Raw genomic sequence first — 17459 nt, 5'->3', positions numbered from 1 at the left:
CCACACATTAAAGGCACACCTAGATAAAAGAATCCCAGTTGTAGATCACTGAATACCTTTTATGACTATCTCTCTCTCTAATTCAAGATTTATATTAAGGTTTCTATAGTTGTTGCTAGACTTTATAATCTTATACATAATGGGTTTTTTAAGTATGAAAATTATTCATATTATTTCAACCAGTGTCTCACATGTCCAAATCACTTGATAAGATATATGAATGGTTGTAACCTTTTTTATTAGAGAAATATTATATTTTTTATGAGTGAAATATTTATGGAAATGAGATTCTTGTGATTTTTCTTGTTGGAGAGTGAAAGTGAACAAATAACTCTGGGACTTTCTCTAGTTTGATTTGCTAGTCTCGCGAAAAAAAGATTCATTTAGACTCACTTCTTTTTCTTTATGTAATGAAATTAATAAAGTATGTTTATTGATATAAATCAAATCTTCGATTTGTTTACCCAATATTGATTTTGAATTTGAGAATAGTAGAAAACCTCTATCGGCAAGATTACATAGTCTATATTTCTCTTTCTCATATGCATACATATTTATGCATGTATGTATGTACGTAGATACATATGCATATATGAGTTAGACTACATATTTTATGTCAACTCCTTCAAAATCAATGATAAATTATCTAAACTCAAGATTTAAATCATTATATGATCTATATTACAAAAAATATTTAGAGACCAACATTTATATGTTTGTGGTCTCTAAGTATCAAACAAGTATTAAAACTAACAGTTTTAATGGCATAATACTATGCTTTACTATAATTTAATAAATTTAAATCTATTCATATTTTAAGATATAAATCATGATCCATAAAGTATTTAGTTCAACTATACCTAGATATCAGGAAGTTTTTTTTCGTAATGTATCAATAAGATAGACATATATTGTAAATTGTTTCATGATATAAATAAACATAGTCATAAAAAAAAATTAGCGGAGCGGATTGCTTAAAAAATAATGTTTATTGTCTAAACAGTGATTTAAATGAATAATATTGTTATTTTTCGCTATAATGAGTTATCCTGGCGGTCGTAATAGTTGCCCGGATGCTCCCCGCTCGGACATTTGGGGTGGAAGGGCTTATTGGTCCTCTGATAGCTTCGGTGGTGCCAGATGTGACGTACTCATACAGAGAATTTGTGCCAGAGCCTATAGGGATAACCAAGCCGGGCCTATGGATGGAAAGGATATGAGTAAAACCGGCCGAGATGCCCAATACATGATCATTCTACCCGCATCGAACATTCTCCTACCGAAGTGGGAGTGTGGGAGCTGCTATGCAGGAATGGACTTGTCCCTTCCTCCCGGCTTTTTCTTTTCCTAAGCAAAAAATAAAATAAAATACTTGACTGCCAAACGAGCTGGAGTGTGTGTATAACGGCCGTTATTCGTAACACAATCCGTTTATGTGGAGGATATCGGCGACAACGGTACGCCCACCAAGCTCTAGCGGCGTCTCTTTTTCCTTTGTGCTGCTGTTATTCGCCGCTTCGATCGGCTGTTCTCGTCCTCGGCCTCCATCTCCCTCCTCTCCTCTCTTCTCTGAGCCATGGCGAGCGCTTCCGCTCCTCCGAGGGCCCTCCAGAGCTCGGAAATGCTCTCCAGAGACCAGCTCCTCCACCTCTTCGCTCGCTTCTCGGTCCTCACCTCCCAACCCGGTCCGCTCCCTCCTCTTCCCGTTTCCCCCCCTCTCTGGTTGTCCCCCTCTGCGTGTGTTTTCCTTTCTGATTTCCCGTTTTGATGCATCTTTGGATCTTCAGATGTCAAGAAACGGATAGCCAATGCCGTAAAGGACAAGCAGGTATGTTTTTTATAATCGTCACTTGATTTTCTTTATAAATTTTCTGCTAAATGTGAGTTCTTGAGTTCTACCTTCTGTTACTTTAAAATCTTTCTTTATTTTTTTTTTATTGATAACTCTTACAACGAGCTTTTTTTTTTTTTCAAATTTTCCTTTTACCCCCTTGTTTCCTTAATTACCATGACAGACTGCGGATATCAGTTGCTGATTAACTGCTCGATCATTGTTGTCGGTAGATAGATAGGTTTTGGGGGAATAATGGTTTAAGTCGGAACTATGTTAATAAGGATACAACAACTATCATTCAGCCATTGCCATGGACATTACATGTATCAGCAACTGATAATTAATTTGTATTTTTGTTCATATATCTCACTTAGCAGTACATATATTGATCGTACATGTATAAAGAGGATACTGATAGCGATAATAGGGTAAGCGAGAGTATAATTTGCAGTTTTTTTTTTATCCATTAAACACTGACGAACTATAAAACTGATTAATTCTAAAGTAAACTTAAACTTTTCTTGAGTAATTCCAATTTCAATCATAGTTGTATTCCTGTTGGAAAACTAACAGTTTTCCATAAAAACTTTTTGGGTTTCTTCCTTTGAAACAAATGCAAATAATGTAGTAAAAAAATAAATCCCCATTGAATCATTTTTCTTGCAAAACTTACAATTCTGAATGTTTGATCATGTGCTTTCTGTTATGCATGTAGTAATGGATCACATGACATGATTTTCTCTTACCCAAGCTTAAGAATAGTTGGAGGAGAATACAGGGGAGCAAGAAATTTGCTTAAAAGCGAAGAAGATGCTTGCACAACAAACAGAATGAGATCTCACAAACATGAAGTAAGTTGCAATGAGAAGTCAAATAATAATATGAACAAAGTTAAACATCAATATATTTAATTTTAATCATTAAGAAATAATCATTGATACTTTCACCTAAAAAAAAGAAAAAGAAAAATTGTACATACCATAATGAGGGATAAGAGGGAGAGATAGAGACAGAAATTAATTGCTTTCATGATCAAGACTTGATAAATTACCTAGTAGAATATGAAATATTTACTAAAATTTAATGGGGTGGAGAAAAGAAAATCTTGAAACCTATATCTTATTATAAGAACAAAGAAAGTAGAAATAAAATAATTCTTTTAAATTAACACGTAATGCTTATGAAGAGTTATACAATAATGTATCATAATAAAAATCAATGTGAGATTAAATCTTGTCCTCTATAAATTAACACCTGATCAATTAATTCCATGTAACAGGAGAGCTAAATTGATCCATATAATTATTCTTTTTAATTGAAATTCACAAAGAAGAGAAGAGAAGACACTGCATGCATAGGGACCAAAATGATAATAGGAAAAGTTTGAAAGTTAATTTAGATGACAACTATTTGGAGAGGGGGAGAGAGAGAGATATGGGCATCTTCTATTCATTTTCTTTGCCTAGCCACACACTTGTTATAAAAAATATGGATGAGAGATAAAGATGAAAACCAATCACTTCTTACTTAAAAGCTTAAGAAATTATATAGTAATCCATAGAACCTTTGCTTAAAACTAATATGGTGAATGATAAAAATATAGAAATGACACCTTTCCTTAGAGCCATGATAGAACTTATTTAAAGTTAACATGGAATCTTTATTAGAATCACATATTGAGCAGGCTATTAAATAACAAAAAAATTAGAAATAGGTTGCAATATAGCTAGTTGTACCTTGAAAGTTTTCATTGGCATTGAAACCTTGGAAGATAAATCAGCAATATAATTGACACTTAACACAAATACATCATTTTCTTTCTGTACTGATGGATTAAACATCAAATTCATTATTAAACCTGGTATGCTTGAGAGCATGTTAAGCATCTTTGGAATGGCTATATATGTTACTCTATAAAAAAGGTTCAAAAGAAAACTTAGAGTGTCCTCTTTTTTTTTATTAATATAAACTATGAATTCTTACGTTTTCAAAAGTGGAACAAAAGTTATGACTTACATAGTTTTCTTTTGCAGGAGGCGGTAGCTGTAACTACAGCCATCCAAGAGGAAATATTTCGGGAAATGGGAATTGGTAGGTTGGTGTTTTAGTAACAAAATGATTATGTTCTTGGATGATCTGCTGTGGGTTAAATTGTTTTATGTTGTTTTTTGTTTGTAGCTGCACTCTCTTTACACTTTATTAAGCCTTGTTATCAATAAAAATGTTGCTGATTTGGATAATTTTTTTAAGCAGCAGTACTGCATTCAATATATGCTCTAATGACACGGTAAGGAAAAAATAATGGAGGAGTCTTGTTCATGAGATCAGTACCTGGAACAACTCTCTTGCCCGTGTTTTCCTAAAATGCTTGCTTGCTTCCACTGGTAGCTCTAACTTTCTTAGTGATACCAATTAGCTAGTGGTTTCATTTTAACACTGAAAATACTAACATTTTCTGCACCGCTGACGATATCCCTAATTTTCCTTGCTGTATCTTCTGTACCAAAATAATTGCTGCATTTTAGACAGGTTTCTTGAGAACAACATCGCAAGAATGGGAACTTGACAAAATGTATTAGCTTTTATCATTAGGGTGAAAGGGTACGGACCAAGAAGGAAAAGCATACAGACACTAGAAACCAACTATTTTGCACCAAACGGATGGGCAGACCACTAAAAACTAGTTGATGTATCAAATCACTGTACATAAACATAATTGACAAGTCTCGTGCCATCAATTTTGTGTCATCTCGATGGATACAATTTACTAATTTTTTGTAGCTTAATTTACTTTCTCCTCTATTATTGCTATTGCGAAACTTCTTCAAATGTACCTATTTTTAAGTCTATAGTTACACCATATAGCCACTTCAACATCTTCATAGTTGTTATGCTCATGTTTGCTAGCATGCCCTCTTCATTCAAGCATCCTCATCCATATAGCTCAAGTAATCTGACAGTGGATAATCTTATAGTCATATGAGATTATTCTGCATACCATTTGTTTTAATGTATTTGAGAATGTCTTCATTTTTTATTAGATAAAGTTGGTTTTAAACTTTTTTCTTATTGACATAGTCCTTGAACCTTGACTGTATTCTATATTGCATTGCAATCCATAGGAATATATTTTCTTCATTCACCATTATTTTGATAGACAACAATACAATACAACATCGTGATGCAGTGGGAGAATAGGAACCGGGTCACTCTTTTTCAATAAATCACCAATAGAATATAGATTACATGCAGAGCAAGATAGATTAATACCTGCAGACATGATTAGATAATACAAGAAGATGGAAGAAGACTTCTTTAGGCACCAGATAGAGTTTTCGCACCCGACAAGCCCTTCAAGAATCACACCACGGTCTCCTCCTTGTCTCTTCCTTCCTTCCTTCCTTCCTTCTCTCTCTCTCTCTGTGTTTTGGGTAAGCTCTAGGTTTCCGTGCCAATTCTTTGGCACTCCTACCTTAGCTGTAGCTCTTTCATTATCCCCTAGATCCCTAGGTCCCAACCCCTTAATGAGAGGGTGGGATGCTCCACCTAGGAAACCCTAGGCTAGCAGCCACCTAAGGTTAAAACCCTAGCGCTCAAGTGTTGCCGGCCACCTAGGATGCCCTATGGTTTGGTTGGCAACCCTAGTAGGCCGCCTAGGCCCACATGCTGGACTAGCCTAGTAAGCTCTAGGCATGAGCTAGTCACAAGGGTCAGGGTTTGGATTGGTACAATGAACCAATTAATTAAAATAGGTTAGCCTAACTAATCCAATATTCCTATACTAAGGGCGGGATCAAATACACTCAAATATATTGAACCTATGTCTGGTGAGGGCTCGAGAAAGATCCGAGAAAAAGTCAAGGTGATGGTATAGGATAGAAAATATTAAACCATGCCGAACCGGCAGATTCGGGGCGTATCAAATCGGACCAGTCGGTTATCGGCACTTTTCATGCTATAAATTTGGTTTAGGGCTCTGCTTCTTCGTTTCTTCCTTTCCTTCTTCTGTTCGATCAACTCTCATGCATCTCGCCCTTGCTCGTCTCACTGGCCGTCGATTGTCCAAGTATGCTGACCGCCTCCCTCCCTCCCTCCCTTTCCCTCTCTCTATAACTCCCCCCTTTGAGGGAACTCAATTGTCTCGAGAGGTGGAGCATCATGGCTTTTAATCGGACGCCAACCCTCCCTCCTTCCCTCCTCCTTCCTCTTCCCCTCTCTCTTTAAATGCTTCCTTTGTTTTGAACCCGCCTTGGCCCCTCCCTCTCTCTCTTTTATTTACGAATTTTGGATTGAAGTCAGCAAACCGTATGCTGAGTTCAGTTCAAAATTTAAAAATAAAAAAACATAAAGAGGCCGAAACACCCTCGGCATGGTATAGTACGGACCTGTACCATTCCATGCCGGTCGTTGGTTGGTATGGATCCCGGCATCGGTTCCAAAAACCTTGGATAGGGCCTCGAGGTTATCTTGCATTCTAATATAAGATGTCCTATTTCGATGTATATGCCATAACCACAATGAAGCAAGGTTGACTTGTCTCTTTGTGCATAAAGATGTATATTGTGCTAATTCTTGGTAAATATAATGGACAGAAATGAATCCCTTCATGCAACATAACAATTCTTGCAATTCAGTCCTCCCACCTTCCTTTATCCTTGATTGATTGTAGGAAAAATATTAGCACTGTCAATCCTATAGCCCATTGATTTCATGGCCCATCAGAATGCTAGATCATGTGGTAGGCATGATAGACAACCAATGGATGTGCAAAACCAATTTCAAGTAACAATTTGTTATATTCAAAGTAAATAATAATTATAATATGGAACCAATTTGATTAAAACATTCTTTCGTACCAGGATTCTGTGTTTGATGTCTCTTTGTTCTGATATCGATAAAATGTCATAAGTGATTCCTTGTTGGAACTTTTCTTTTCCCCAATCTTGACAAAGCACAATGAATCTATATGCTCCTTATCGAGGATAGAATCTAGCGTGTCATTGCCAATACACGGGTTTGGCCCTAAATTTATTGAACCAAAATCATAGTGGGTAATCGTGCCCTTAGGTCACGGGATCATTTGCATGTTGTTCAAACAAGATCAACATCTCCAATCTTGATAGTGATTTCCAAGAGGTGGTCTTGTATCATTGGCCGTTTAGTATGAAATAGACCCATTGTGCCAATGCAAAGTCATCTACTCTAACGATTATGAGAAAAATAGTGACTCTAATCTGTTAATGATATTGTACACAAAGACAGTCATATGAGCGTGATGTCCTACCTCACGCATAGCTGTGAATAATTTCTAAGTGTCCAAAATGATCCAGTTCTCCCTATTGAATACACAATTGTCCACTTGGTCATTCTGTCTAATAGTGACACCAGCGGGCTTTTCTTTGGCTCAAGGGCCCACATGCGAACAACTCTTTTATTGGTTATGACTGTTTAGGAGAGATACCCATGAGATATCTCAAAATAATGTATTAAATATGCCAAATGATTTTTAGGGTATGCCTTACTTCCTACTTATTTAGCTCTTTTAAAAAAACATCAGAGGATTACATTTAAACTAGCCCAAGCATTTAGATGTTTGTTCTACTTGAAACCTGGGAAAGCATGAGACATGTAGGTAATTGGGTTGCCTAAGTGCCTAAGGAAGAATGCCTAGTCAGCCATCATTGATAAATTTTTCTACTTCACTCTTTTAAGCATTTTTCAATCCCCTCTAGCAGTCTAACTCCTACCACTCATACTTCTTTCTTTTTCCCCCATCTCTTAAGCATTTTGCAATATGCTTGAACTCCCATCTCTCTTGCTTCTTTATTTGCCCCCATACAAGAGATTGAATCTTGAGTGGTGCTAATTGTGCAGGTGATCTAACATATTGATTTCAACAACTGGCTTTTGCTTCAACATTATTTTGTGAATATAAGAAATATTAATTGTTTTTCCATTTTTAGCATCTAAGATTTGCATTCTTTGATGGCTCATATATCTATGGAAGTTTTGTCTAGCTTCTTTTCCATCTTCCTAAGATGGGCTTCATTATTGCTCCTTATTATGGTGATTAGCCCTATTCATAGGGTGGGGCTAGACCTGGCTCAAGCCAAGGTATAACTAAAATTAGTCAGGCTTGGGCCTGACCTAGCTCAGCCTTCAGTCCTACTTCCCATGCTTAAGCCCAACATTTACTCGAACTTCAGGTTTGGGCCAACTCTTGGACTTCCTTAATTTCTTTTTTTAATTTGGAAAAAAGCTTAAGGCAGAAGGCGATGAGGCAGGAGCAGAGGAAGGAGGCGAAGGTGAAGACATAGAAGGAGACCCGATCCTCCGCCATCTAATTCCTGGTGGTGCAGTCGTCGAAGGCGAGACTACTATGGAGGGGTCGAAGTCCGGGCCTACAAAGACGGCTAGGGTGAAGGAGTTTGTGTTGATGATGCTATCTAGCACTGTAATATGGATGCTCGTTCAACCGCTAAATATGGGGCTTAGTAGCCAATGCTTGTCAAATTTATAGATTTCACCATCATCCATCTCAACAATGGTGGAAGAGAGAGAGGGTTTTGGGTGGATGTGGGAGGAAAGAGGGAGAAATCAGAAAGGGTCCATCTTTGCCCTCCTTCTCAACCCCACCTCCCATTCCCATCCCCTAGCTTCTCCCACCATCTCATAATCCAAACTGCCACAACAAAACATGGATGGGGACTACCTACCACCATCACCAACCCACCACTTTCCTCACCAAGAAGCTCATACCTTGGGTTCTCTATGCCCTCCTTCCCTTGGCACTCCTCTATTTCTATCTCATATCCATCCCCTCAAACTAGCCCAAACTCACCAACCACCCTCAATCCCAAAAGAGCTCCGCAACTGCCATACCTTCCTCTTAAGGTAATCCAAGCCCCTCCTCTGTTGCTCTCAAATTCTTATTCTGGGCTATCTAGTGCTGTAGCGGTCTATATTACCCTCCCTTGTACATCCTCTTTGTAGTAGGGAAAGTTATTGAATATACGAGAAGTCCCTATTGTGACTATTCCAATGGTCGGTGTATGCCAGCATGGCCCTCGCTACAATGACACAAGTGAAGCACCATCAAAGACGGCCATAATCGACCAGAGATGGGTGGCTGCGACGACTTCGATGGAAGAAGAAGAAGAAGAGAGAAGTGGCCATTGGTGGTTACTGGAAAAGAAAGAAGAGGACGATCAAAGAGGAGAGGAGAACAGGACTCCTCTTAATCCAGGAATTAAAAGAGGTGGCAAATCTGCCCTAGGATTAACATATTATTTATAATGCGGGTCGGGTCAGGCTTCAATACCTAAACCCAAGTCTAGTCTGTTTAATAGACTATCTCTTTCAAGCTTGGCTCGGCCTATTGGGCTCAAAATCTAGGCTCAGGCTCATCTGAAAAGCCTTGCACTTGAGTAGGTGGTCAGGCTGCTCGGCTCATGAATAGGTCTAATTGTGATACATGGACTATTATCCAAGCAGTAGACAATCTAACCTTTCATGAGCATGTAGGATATATTGGAGATCAATTATTAATATGTTGAGTCCTACTATTCATTTACAATCATTGCTTGGCCATGCTGCAAAAATGCCAGCACATATGGATGGGGTTCTGACATGTCCTCACAGATTTATTCTGTCACATACTTCTTAATATTTAGCATCTATTGGCACATTTTTATTCCAAGATTAGTTCTATGAGGTATGGATGATTGATATGCCTGTATTTACCTTTCATGTATGTGGATACGCCAGAGTTTTACATGCGTTAAAAGAACTAGTGGCTTATTAATGTTGTAAATCCAATTTTTTTTCTTGCTTCCCTAGTCGGTAGTGTCATGGAATAATGCACAGTTGCACACTTTCTAGCTCTTGGTACTTATTCATCATTGCTGTAGTAGATGAAGGGTCTATATCATCTTTTTGTATTCAGCTGTCGAACTCATGTAACACATGAAAAGAAAGCACACACTTTTTATCCTTTATCGTGAGGTATATCTTTTACTTTAGGTGACTCTATTTCCCTCCCTCCTCTTTCCTTCCCCCACCCTATCTTTGTTGGTAATGTCTTATTTGACACAAGGTCATAAGTTTTACCATTTTAACCTGCTGCAGATCCAAGATATGGGATTGCTTGCTTGGGAAAGGTAAACACAGTTTATGAGAATGACATGGAATTGATGATCCAGTTTTACCGGTTTGTTGCAAAGTAAGTGTGTTTCCCTAACCTGGACCTTGGACTTGCAATTAAGACCATTTTCTCTTATTATATATTTTGTTATTCCACATGTTGTTGTATTAAAGTAATTTAGAAAAGAGTTTTTTTTTTTCAACTAGTCATTTTTCTTGCTGAAGTTGTTAATATAAGTAGGGAAAAATGCAAAAGGAAAAGGAAGAAATGAGTAAACTGAGTAAACTTCTATTAACTATTATGATAGAAATTCTTTTACCTGGAGGTACTGAAAAAATGGTTATTCCTTGCCTGCTATTTTCCTTATTTAGTGGTAAGACTTAAGAGTCTAGAATTTTATACAATCTAATAGAAGATGAATTTGCTAGTGGAAAGTCAAAGGATATGGATATGAAAATAAATGTTTTTCTCTAATCCTAGAGAATCATTAAGATAAGATAAATTTCACATAAGTAACTATTAACATAATCTATTCATGCATAGATAATTTAATGAAAAAATAGATAAATATTCAATAGTTTAATCTATTATTTGCTCGAAGAATAACCAGAAACCTTATACCTTATTCCATGCATTTAAGGTTGGCTCTTTAAAGTCTGATTTGTGTTTTCTTATATATGCAAATGGCCATCCCATTCTACATCGGACCAAGTAACCTAAATCTTGATGTGGTTTGTGAATGCCAGATCAGATTTGATGGTGACCAGTAGCCACTCTCTGTTGAATAAAAGAGAATTTAATTGTTTTGGGGAAACAAAATATGGAATATTATATCCAATGATATTGGAGATTTCTCAGTATGTACTCAAGATTTGTGTGATTTGGGAGATATTATTAGCCTATTTGAAATTTTGTTTCATCGAGAATAACTTATTAAGGTTGTATGCAAGAACTTGTTAAAATCTAAAAAAAACCTTATGGCCTAAACGGATTATGCTTTTTTTTTTTTGCATTTGAAGTTATTATAGTAGAGAACTTTTTCTTGTATGATAAAGTTTGAATGCTTAAGCATGCTATATCATCTTGTAATATTTTGAGAAGTTGTCGCCTTATAGGTAATCAAGTTTTATAAGTAATGCATTGTCTCTAAAACCGAAAGTCAGCACGTAGATATATAAAATGCCAAATTAAGATTAACTTTTGGGTAACCATAATTATTTCTTCTTGATTATATTGGATAGTAGGATTGAATCTTTTTTGACTTGGTATTAATTATTATTTCATCTCTTTGTTTTATGGGGACTATACGAATCCTGGGAGTATGAGATTTATTAGCATACTAAACCAAAAGATGCAGTTCATCATAGTAGGAGCAAAACTATGGATCCCCTAACAAAAATTCAAACTAAACTATGATTATCCTGCACCATATGAAATTTTAGAAAGAGATACCGAGATTACTTCTGTTCAAATCCAAATTGGTTGGCAATTGGAAGTGTCACATGCAAGATGGGTAAGAAGATGGGTAAAATTAAAATCTATCAGCACATGGGAAAAATCATATTTGCTAAAGTGGCAAACAAATCTGAAAGCAAGTTATGAGATAAGTACTTCAGGAAAACAAGATCTTTAGGAAATGCATGGGTTACTTATCTTATGAGAGACCAGCTCCCATGGAAATTTGTATTTGATGGACAAGATGCTGCAATTATGTTTCTTAATGCTTATGCTTTTTCTGCACCACGCAAAGTCAAAACAAATTATTTTTTCAGAGAAACACCTGGAAATGCCATTTTAGATTAGACCTAAGCATATCTGGAGCGGTCCACATGGTCTGACCTGCTTGCCCAATTTTAGACGGGCCTATGCAAGGGTTTTTGGCCTGTCTGGTCAGTTTGGGCCTGAAACTTAAGGCCAAATTACTTTTTTGGGCTGGGCTTGGGCTAAACAAATAAGTCCAGGCAGAGCCACCCCTCATACAGTGGAAAAATCTTTTTCACATCTTCAACCCAATTACCATTTCTCTGCCCTTCATTGTTTGGTTAACGATATTTGGTTGCAGGAACATATTTGTGTATGTATGGGGAAGCAAATCTCTCTCTCACTCACTCTCAAAAATCTAGAATATAAAATGACTTTTAGTGAACGTGAGAACGAGTCTCGGGGACAAGTTTCGTGATAGATTCTCAAGCAGGTACAACACTCTAAATAGAAGTGTCCTGCTATTAAGCTCTGACTTTAGCATCTTCTTCCAACTGCAGCTACCCTACCTGTCATAATCCAGTAAATTTTTTGGTTCAATCACTTCAAAAACTAGTGTTTGAGACATGGTCTGCTGAACCAGTTGGAACCGACTGGTTCAGCCTGTACCGTACCGGTACCGGCCTTCACCGGTACGGTACAGCGGTGGAATTCGGAACCGAACGGTTCCTTGCCCGTACCTGTGCGGACTGCACCGGTTTGCATCGGTACTCGCGGGGAAGGAGGGAAGAGAGGAGAAGAGAGGAGGAGAGAGGGGAAGAAGACCTCTTGCGCTACCGGGCCTCTTTCTTCCTCCGGAGCACCTCGCGGGGAAGAAGAGCTCCATTGCTCGCAGGAGAAGGGGGAAAGAGAGGAGAAGAGAGGAGGAGAGAGGGAAGAAGAGAGGAGGAGCTCGGGAAGAAGAAGAGGAGGAAAAAAAAGAAAAGAAAAAAGAGAGAGAGGCCGTGGGGAGCGCGCCTGCGCGTGGGGACGCGGGCGCGAGTGGAGAAACGCGTCCCCCGACTCATGCTCGTGCGCGTTCCACGTGGTGGGAATCGCGGTCCATGCGTGCGTGATTCCCTGCGCGAGCTCGCCGTGCAGGGCAGCGAGCCCCCACGCTGCCCCACGTGGCCGGTTTTAATGCGGCAAAGTGGCATTAAATGCCACTCTGCAGCATAACGTGGACGCGCGCGTCCGCGCGTTTTTTTTTTCAGAACCGGTTCCGAATCGGTACCGAACCGGTATCGATCTTCACCGGTACGTCGCTTCGGTCCGTTCCGCGTACTTTGATTGGAGACCTATCCGTCATGAAGAGGAACCCAGTTTGTTTTTTGCAAGTGGCAAATCTTAACAGCTATCTCATAATATGTTACTATTATATCATTTTTTTTTAATTTCTTGTTTTAATTGTAAGATAACTGACTATACAAATACACTATTATAACAAAGGGATGAATGCTTCTCATTTAATTTAAAGATATTACATGTAGCTTCCAAATGTTGGATAACGAAATTTAATATGGAACCTTTACTTGAAACAACTGTAAAAAAAGTAAGAGAGCCAGAGAGGGAAAAGAAGCAAGAAATAACTGTTTGGTTATGGATATGTACATAAGGTTGTTTGCTGGCTAGTGGCAACACTATAGATATACTAAAATACCACAATTATAAGTGTTGATCTTGTCCCAACTACTTGGTGCCATCTAACAAATCCATCACCAATCATTCTAATTATAAATCACATTTAGCTTTAGTATAAAATTTTTCAAAATCTTTTCCACAACTTCCATTCATGTTGTCCTACAAAAAGGGGGGGCTTAGTGAACAAGGCTCCCGCTATTGCAGGGTTTGGGGAGGGTCAGATGTATGCTGCCTTGCCCCATGTGCCGAGATGCTATTTCCGTATTTCAAACTCTTGATCTTCTGGTCTCAATAGAGCAGCCTTACCATTGCATCAAGGCTCACTTTCCCATGTTGTCCTATGTTTTCCTTATTTCCGACATTTTGGCATAAATCCAAGTACCTCTCTCATTGAGGTCTGAGATCTTTTCTGCACATTACTTATGCCAGCTGCATCAGCTTTCATCACTTTATTCTCAATTTGTCCAATTCTGCATTCTTGTGTAATGTTTACCCTATCCTTTGACATTATGTATAATATTATACGAGAGCATATTTTTTCCAGTTTCCTTTTCTGATAGTAGAATAAGTAGAGGTAGTACTGGTCAAGCTGGGTTTGGTATGCCTATAGCCTGCTTCAGCCCAAAGAAATTTTTGGGCTTCTGGCCAGTCCTAGGCCCAAAATTTTTTTCTAAACTTTGGCCTGACCCAACCCAAGCCTGAACCTGAGATCGGCCCATAGCCTAGATGGGCCAAGACCTAACCAAGTCCGAGTGGGCTGAACAGCTCAGCCTAGCCCAACTAATAGGCCCAGAATTCTGCTGCATCTCCACTGCCTCGAATGCCCACTCGAGTGTGGTAATCCAATCTTGAGCAGATATCTGGAATGAGAGGAGGTAGGAGATGAGGGCAATGTGGGTCTCCAATGATGTCATGTTGGTCTACAAGAATGCTAATTAAATTTCACTTAAGAACCAAGCACACTCATATTATTTCTGAGATTGGAAGTTGGTGTCAATTGGAATAAATGAAAACAGGAACGACCTTGCTGCTCTTAAGCTTCTCCGAAGCAATTGCCACAAGGTTTTTTCTGCACTAGAACGTTCTTGTAACCAGAATACTGACCTTATCCCGTCTATTTGTTGTTGCATATTTGATTCCATTTTGATTCCATGATCAATCCATCATATTTGGACTTACATATTTTACCCAAGCAAGCATGTGATTATAAACTGAAAGCATACCATCATAGATTCTGATGTCAATAATAACAGGGAAGAGATGGCCATTGATGAGGCTGAGCTTGAGCCAAGTGAGTTTGCAGAAAAAATGCTCACTCAGCAAAAACTGCAAGAGCAGGTAGATTATATATCAGTTCTGTCATCTAAGATCTGTAATTAAGAAATGACTCCAGTTGTAAATGAACACATTGCAGCAATTGGAGATGTTAAAGCAGATCCGGAAGTATAATCCAGACGAGCAATCTGCAATCCTTGAAAAAGTATGTTCCTCTCTCTCTCTCTCTCTTCTGTGTGCGCACGCGCACGTCACGTGAATGTGCAAGCGTGCAATGTGAGGTTTGAGTGGACCTATGCCCAGGGTTTTACATTGCTGCATTTGAAATTTAAAGATGGGTCCATTTGTGAAGGTAGGTAGGACATATCTTCTGTTTGCTTGGTCCTGTTTCTCACTTGTCTCCTGCGTTATGGTACCTTAGACAAGCTTGACTTTAGTGATGGATTCTTTCAATTCTGTCCTGATGCAGCTGCACAAACAGTTGGAGAGTGCTAATTTTGATAGTAGTGCTGCAGTTCTTGCACCAGATCAAATTCAAGAGGTGGTTAGTAGAATTACCTCATCCTCTGCCAAGACATCGGGGTCGTGCTTCTTCCAGTTTCTTTTGTCTTTACTCTTCGGCCTTTTGTAGCTGTTAGTGTGAAGAATCAACGGTTTGGTGATTCAAATACATATGTTTTTTTATCTCCATAGCTGTAATCTTTTACCGCATTGTATACTCTTGTCTTTTAGGTGAGCCATGGACTAAAGCTTACCCCTGTATTCTTGATTCTTGTCCAGATTCAGTTGTTTGGTTATTTAAGTTTTGACCGCATGCTTTGATTGGATGGTTGTGAGGTATGATTATTTAGCTGCTTCATTCTGATAATTTTTTTATTATTTTGAATGTTAATTAAGTTGGTTGTACTGAGAAACATTGGCCAGCGCATCTGACTGCGTTAGCGATGCTTAGTGGCTTAACTTGTATAGGATACAACAATTGTCATCAAGGTTATAGATGATGCAAAACAATTGGGGATAGTTATCCAATTTTGGCTTTCAAGAAAATGAAAAAGGTCATTGTTACTGGTCATGGGTCATTATATGGCTCGCCATCAGAGATCTTTGTTGGGAGATTTGGCTGGATCATGCATGTTTTTTGCAGTAGGGCACTGCTATAGACACTAAGACCACCCACCCACTCACCCTAAAAGCATGGGAGGATGATGATGTAACGTATCTCTCTGAATTTTTTCACAAATTTGCTAATTTTTCATGGCTCTTAAAGAAGTGATTAAATCTTGAGAAAAAAAATCTGTAATTTTTTTTACTTAGTATCTACCAAATATTATTTTCACTGCAGACATATATCTCGAATAGAATCAACTTTTTTAATTCTCATATCATATTATAATAAATTATGGTGATGTAACTGTGAGAACATTTATTGGTTTTCTTCATTTGATGTCCTCCACATTTATGGTAGAAATTATGTTATAAATTTGATTCAGTAATCTAACATATAAATCGAAGCACACGAAATTCCTTTCAACTCTCATGATTTTCCTATGCCAAGGTTAAACCCAAGCCAAGAAGTGATCTTTTACCATGGATGTAATGCTGGTCCAGCCCCATTTGTCATCGAGGTTGTGTCCAAGTGCAGTACATATTGAATACCATTTTTCTCGGAAAAAAAAAAAGAGAGAAGAAAAGGGTGCATAGATCCAGATTGCAAGGACCACTGCTTCTGTCTCCATGGCAACACTCTAGTATACGACATGTTGATCATGTGGTTGACAGTTCATCCATCAGGAACCCATGGGTCTCATGAGCAAAGGAATCATTCACTCCACCTCCATAATTAAATCTATACTTAAGGGTTGGTAGCACATCAAATCCATCAAGGAAAGCCCTCTCTTCCTGAGTTTGGCTGAAGACATGAGTCCTGTCTCAGGACCACAGTAATATAGCAGTGGTCCACCAGGAATCCCACCATGCAACCCCACTTATATCAGTCAGCAGTCTCCATGATGACACAAAACCTAAATGTGATCCATGATCAGATGGATGCAGCCAGCCAATCAGCCCTATTGACTAGCCACTGATGCATCGTCGTCGAGCAAGATGTTTGATCAACAGTGGGTTATCGATCAAGACTGTCGTATCACACGTATACCAAATGGTCGTGTACTGCTGTTTTAGCTAACAGGTTCTTGCAGGGCTGAAGCATGACCAGGCCTTCACTTTTAAGGCTAAGCTGATGGGGACCAAAGATCTCTGGTGGGTGCTCCTCTGCAATGGTGGGAGACAATGATATATAAATCAGTGTCTAAAGAGAGTGCAAGTTATCCACCCCATTCACATCACAGGCACAGGACTTGTGGTTTGTGGCCGAGAGCATCAGCCAAAAGCTGAGCTAAATGGTGGAACACCTCTCTTCACACATGCTTTGTGTCTCCTTGGATCCAAAAGGATTTCCAATGAAAAAAATTAACCAGCCACCAACCTATGAAGATATTGGATGCAGGCAAGGAGATGCCAGGGGTCAGGTAGGGAAACATGGCAGCTTTTCTCTTGTAGATGTGACGTGATGATTTCATGGTAGCAGATTGTTTTGCAAAGCAGTGGTGATTAGGGTCACCTCACATGGTTTTTTGCACTAAGTTAATGCTCTTGTGGACAAACTCGAGCTGTGATTGGGAGTCTTGATTTCAGTGCTCAGGCCAATCACTATCTTCAGTCTCCTTTACAGTACTCCTCTGAAAGCCTGCTTCTGCTGAGGACTGTTGGGATTTGTTTAGACTTATTGATCTCCTGTCCACTATGAGATGGATCAAGAAAAAGATA

The 17459-nt window shown here is 38.6% G+C and overlaps 1 protein-coding gene across 1 annotated transcript; it reads left to right on the top strand.

Moving 5' to 3' along the window:
• Positions 1–1434: 1434 nt before the first annotated feature.
• LOC103715845 lies at positions 1435–15460 on the top strand. Its single transcript, XM_008803612.4, has 7 exons — positions 1435–1685; positions 1788–1828; positions 3868–3925; positions 9962–10055; positions 14612–14696; positions 14773–14838; positions 15103–15460. Exons 1-7 carry the CDS (start codon positions 1577–1579, stop codon positions 15262–15264), a joined length of 615 nt encoding a protein of 204 aa, XP_008801834.1. The 5' UTR covers positions 1435–1576; the 3' UTR covers positions 15265–15460.
• Positions 15461–17459: the final 1999 nt, after the last annotated feature.

The sequence above is a fragment of the Phoenix dactylifera genome, chromosome 10 (assembly GCF_009389715.1).
Source record: "Phoenix dactylifera cultivar Barhee BC4 chromosome 10, palm_55x_up_171113_PBpolish2nd_filt_p, whole genome shotgun sequence".
NCBI classification, from domain to species: Eukaryota; Viridiplantae; Streptophyta; class Magnoliopsida; order Arecales; family Arecaceae; genus Phoenix; species Phoenix dactylifera.
Note: the sequence above shows the minus strand (reverse complement) of the source record. Positions and strands in the feature narration are given on the sequence as shown.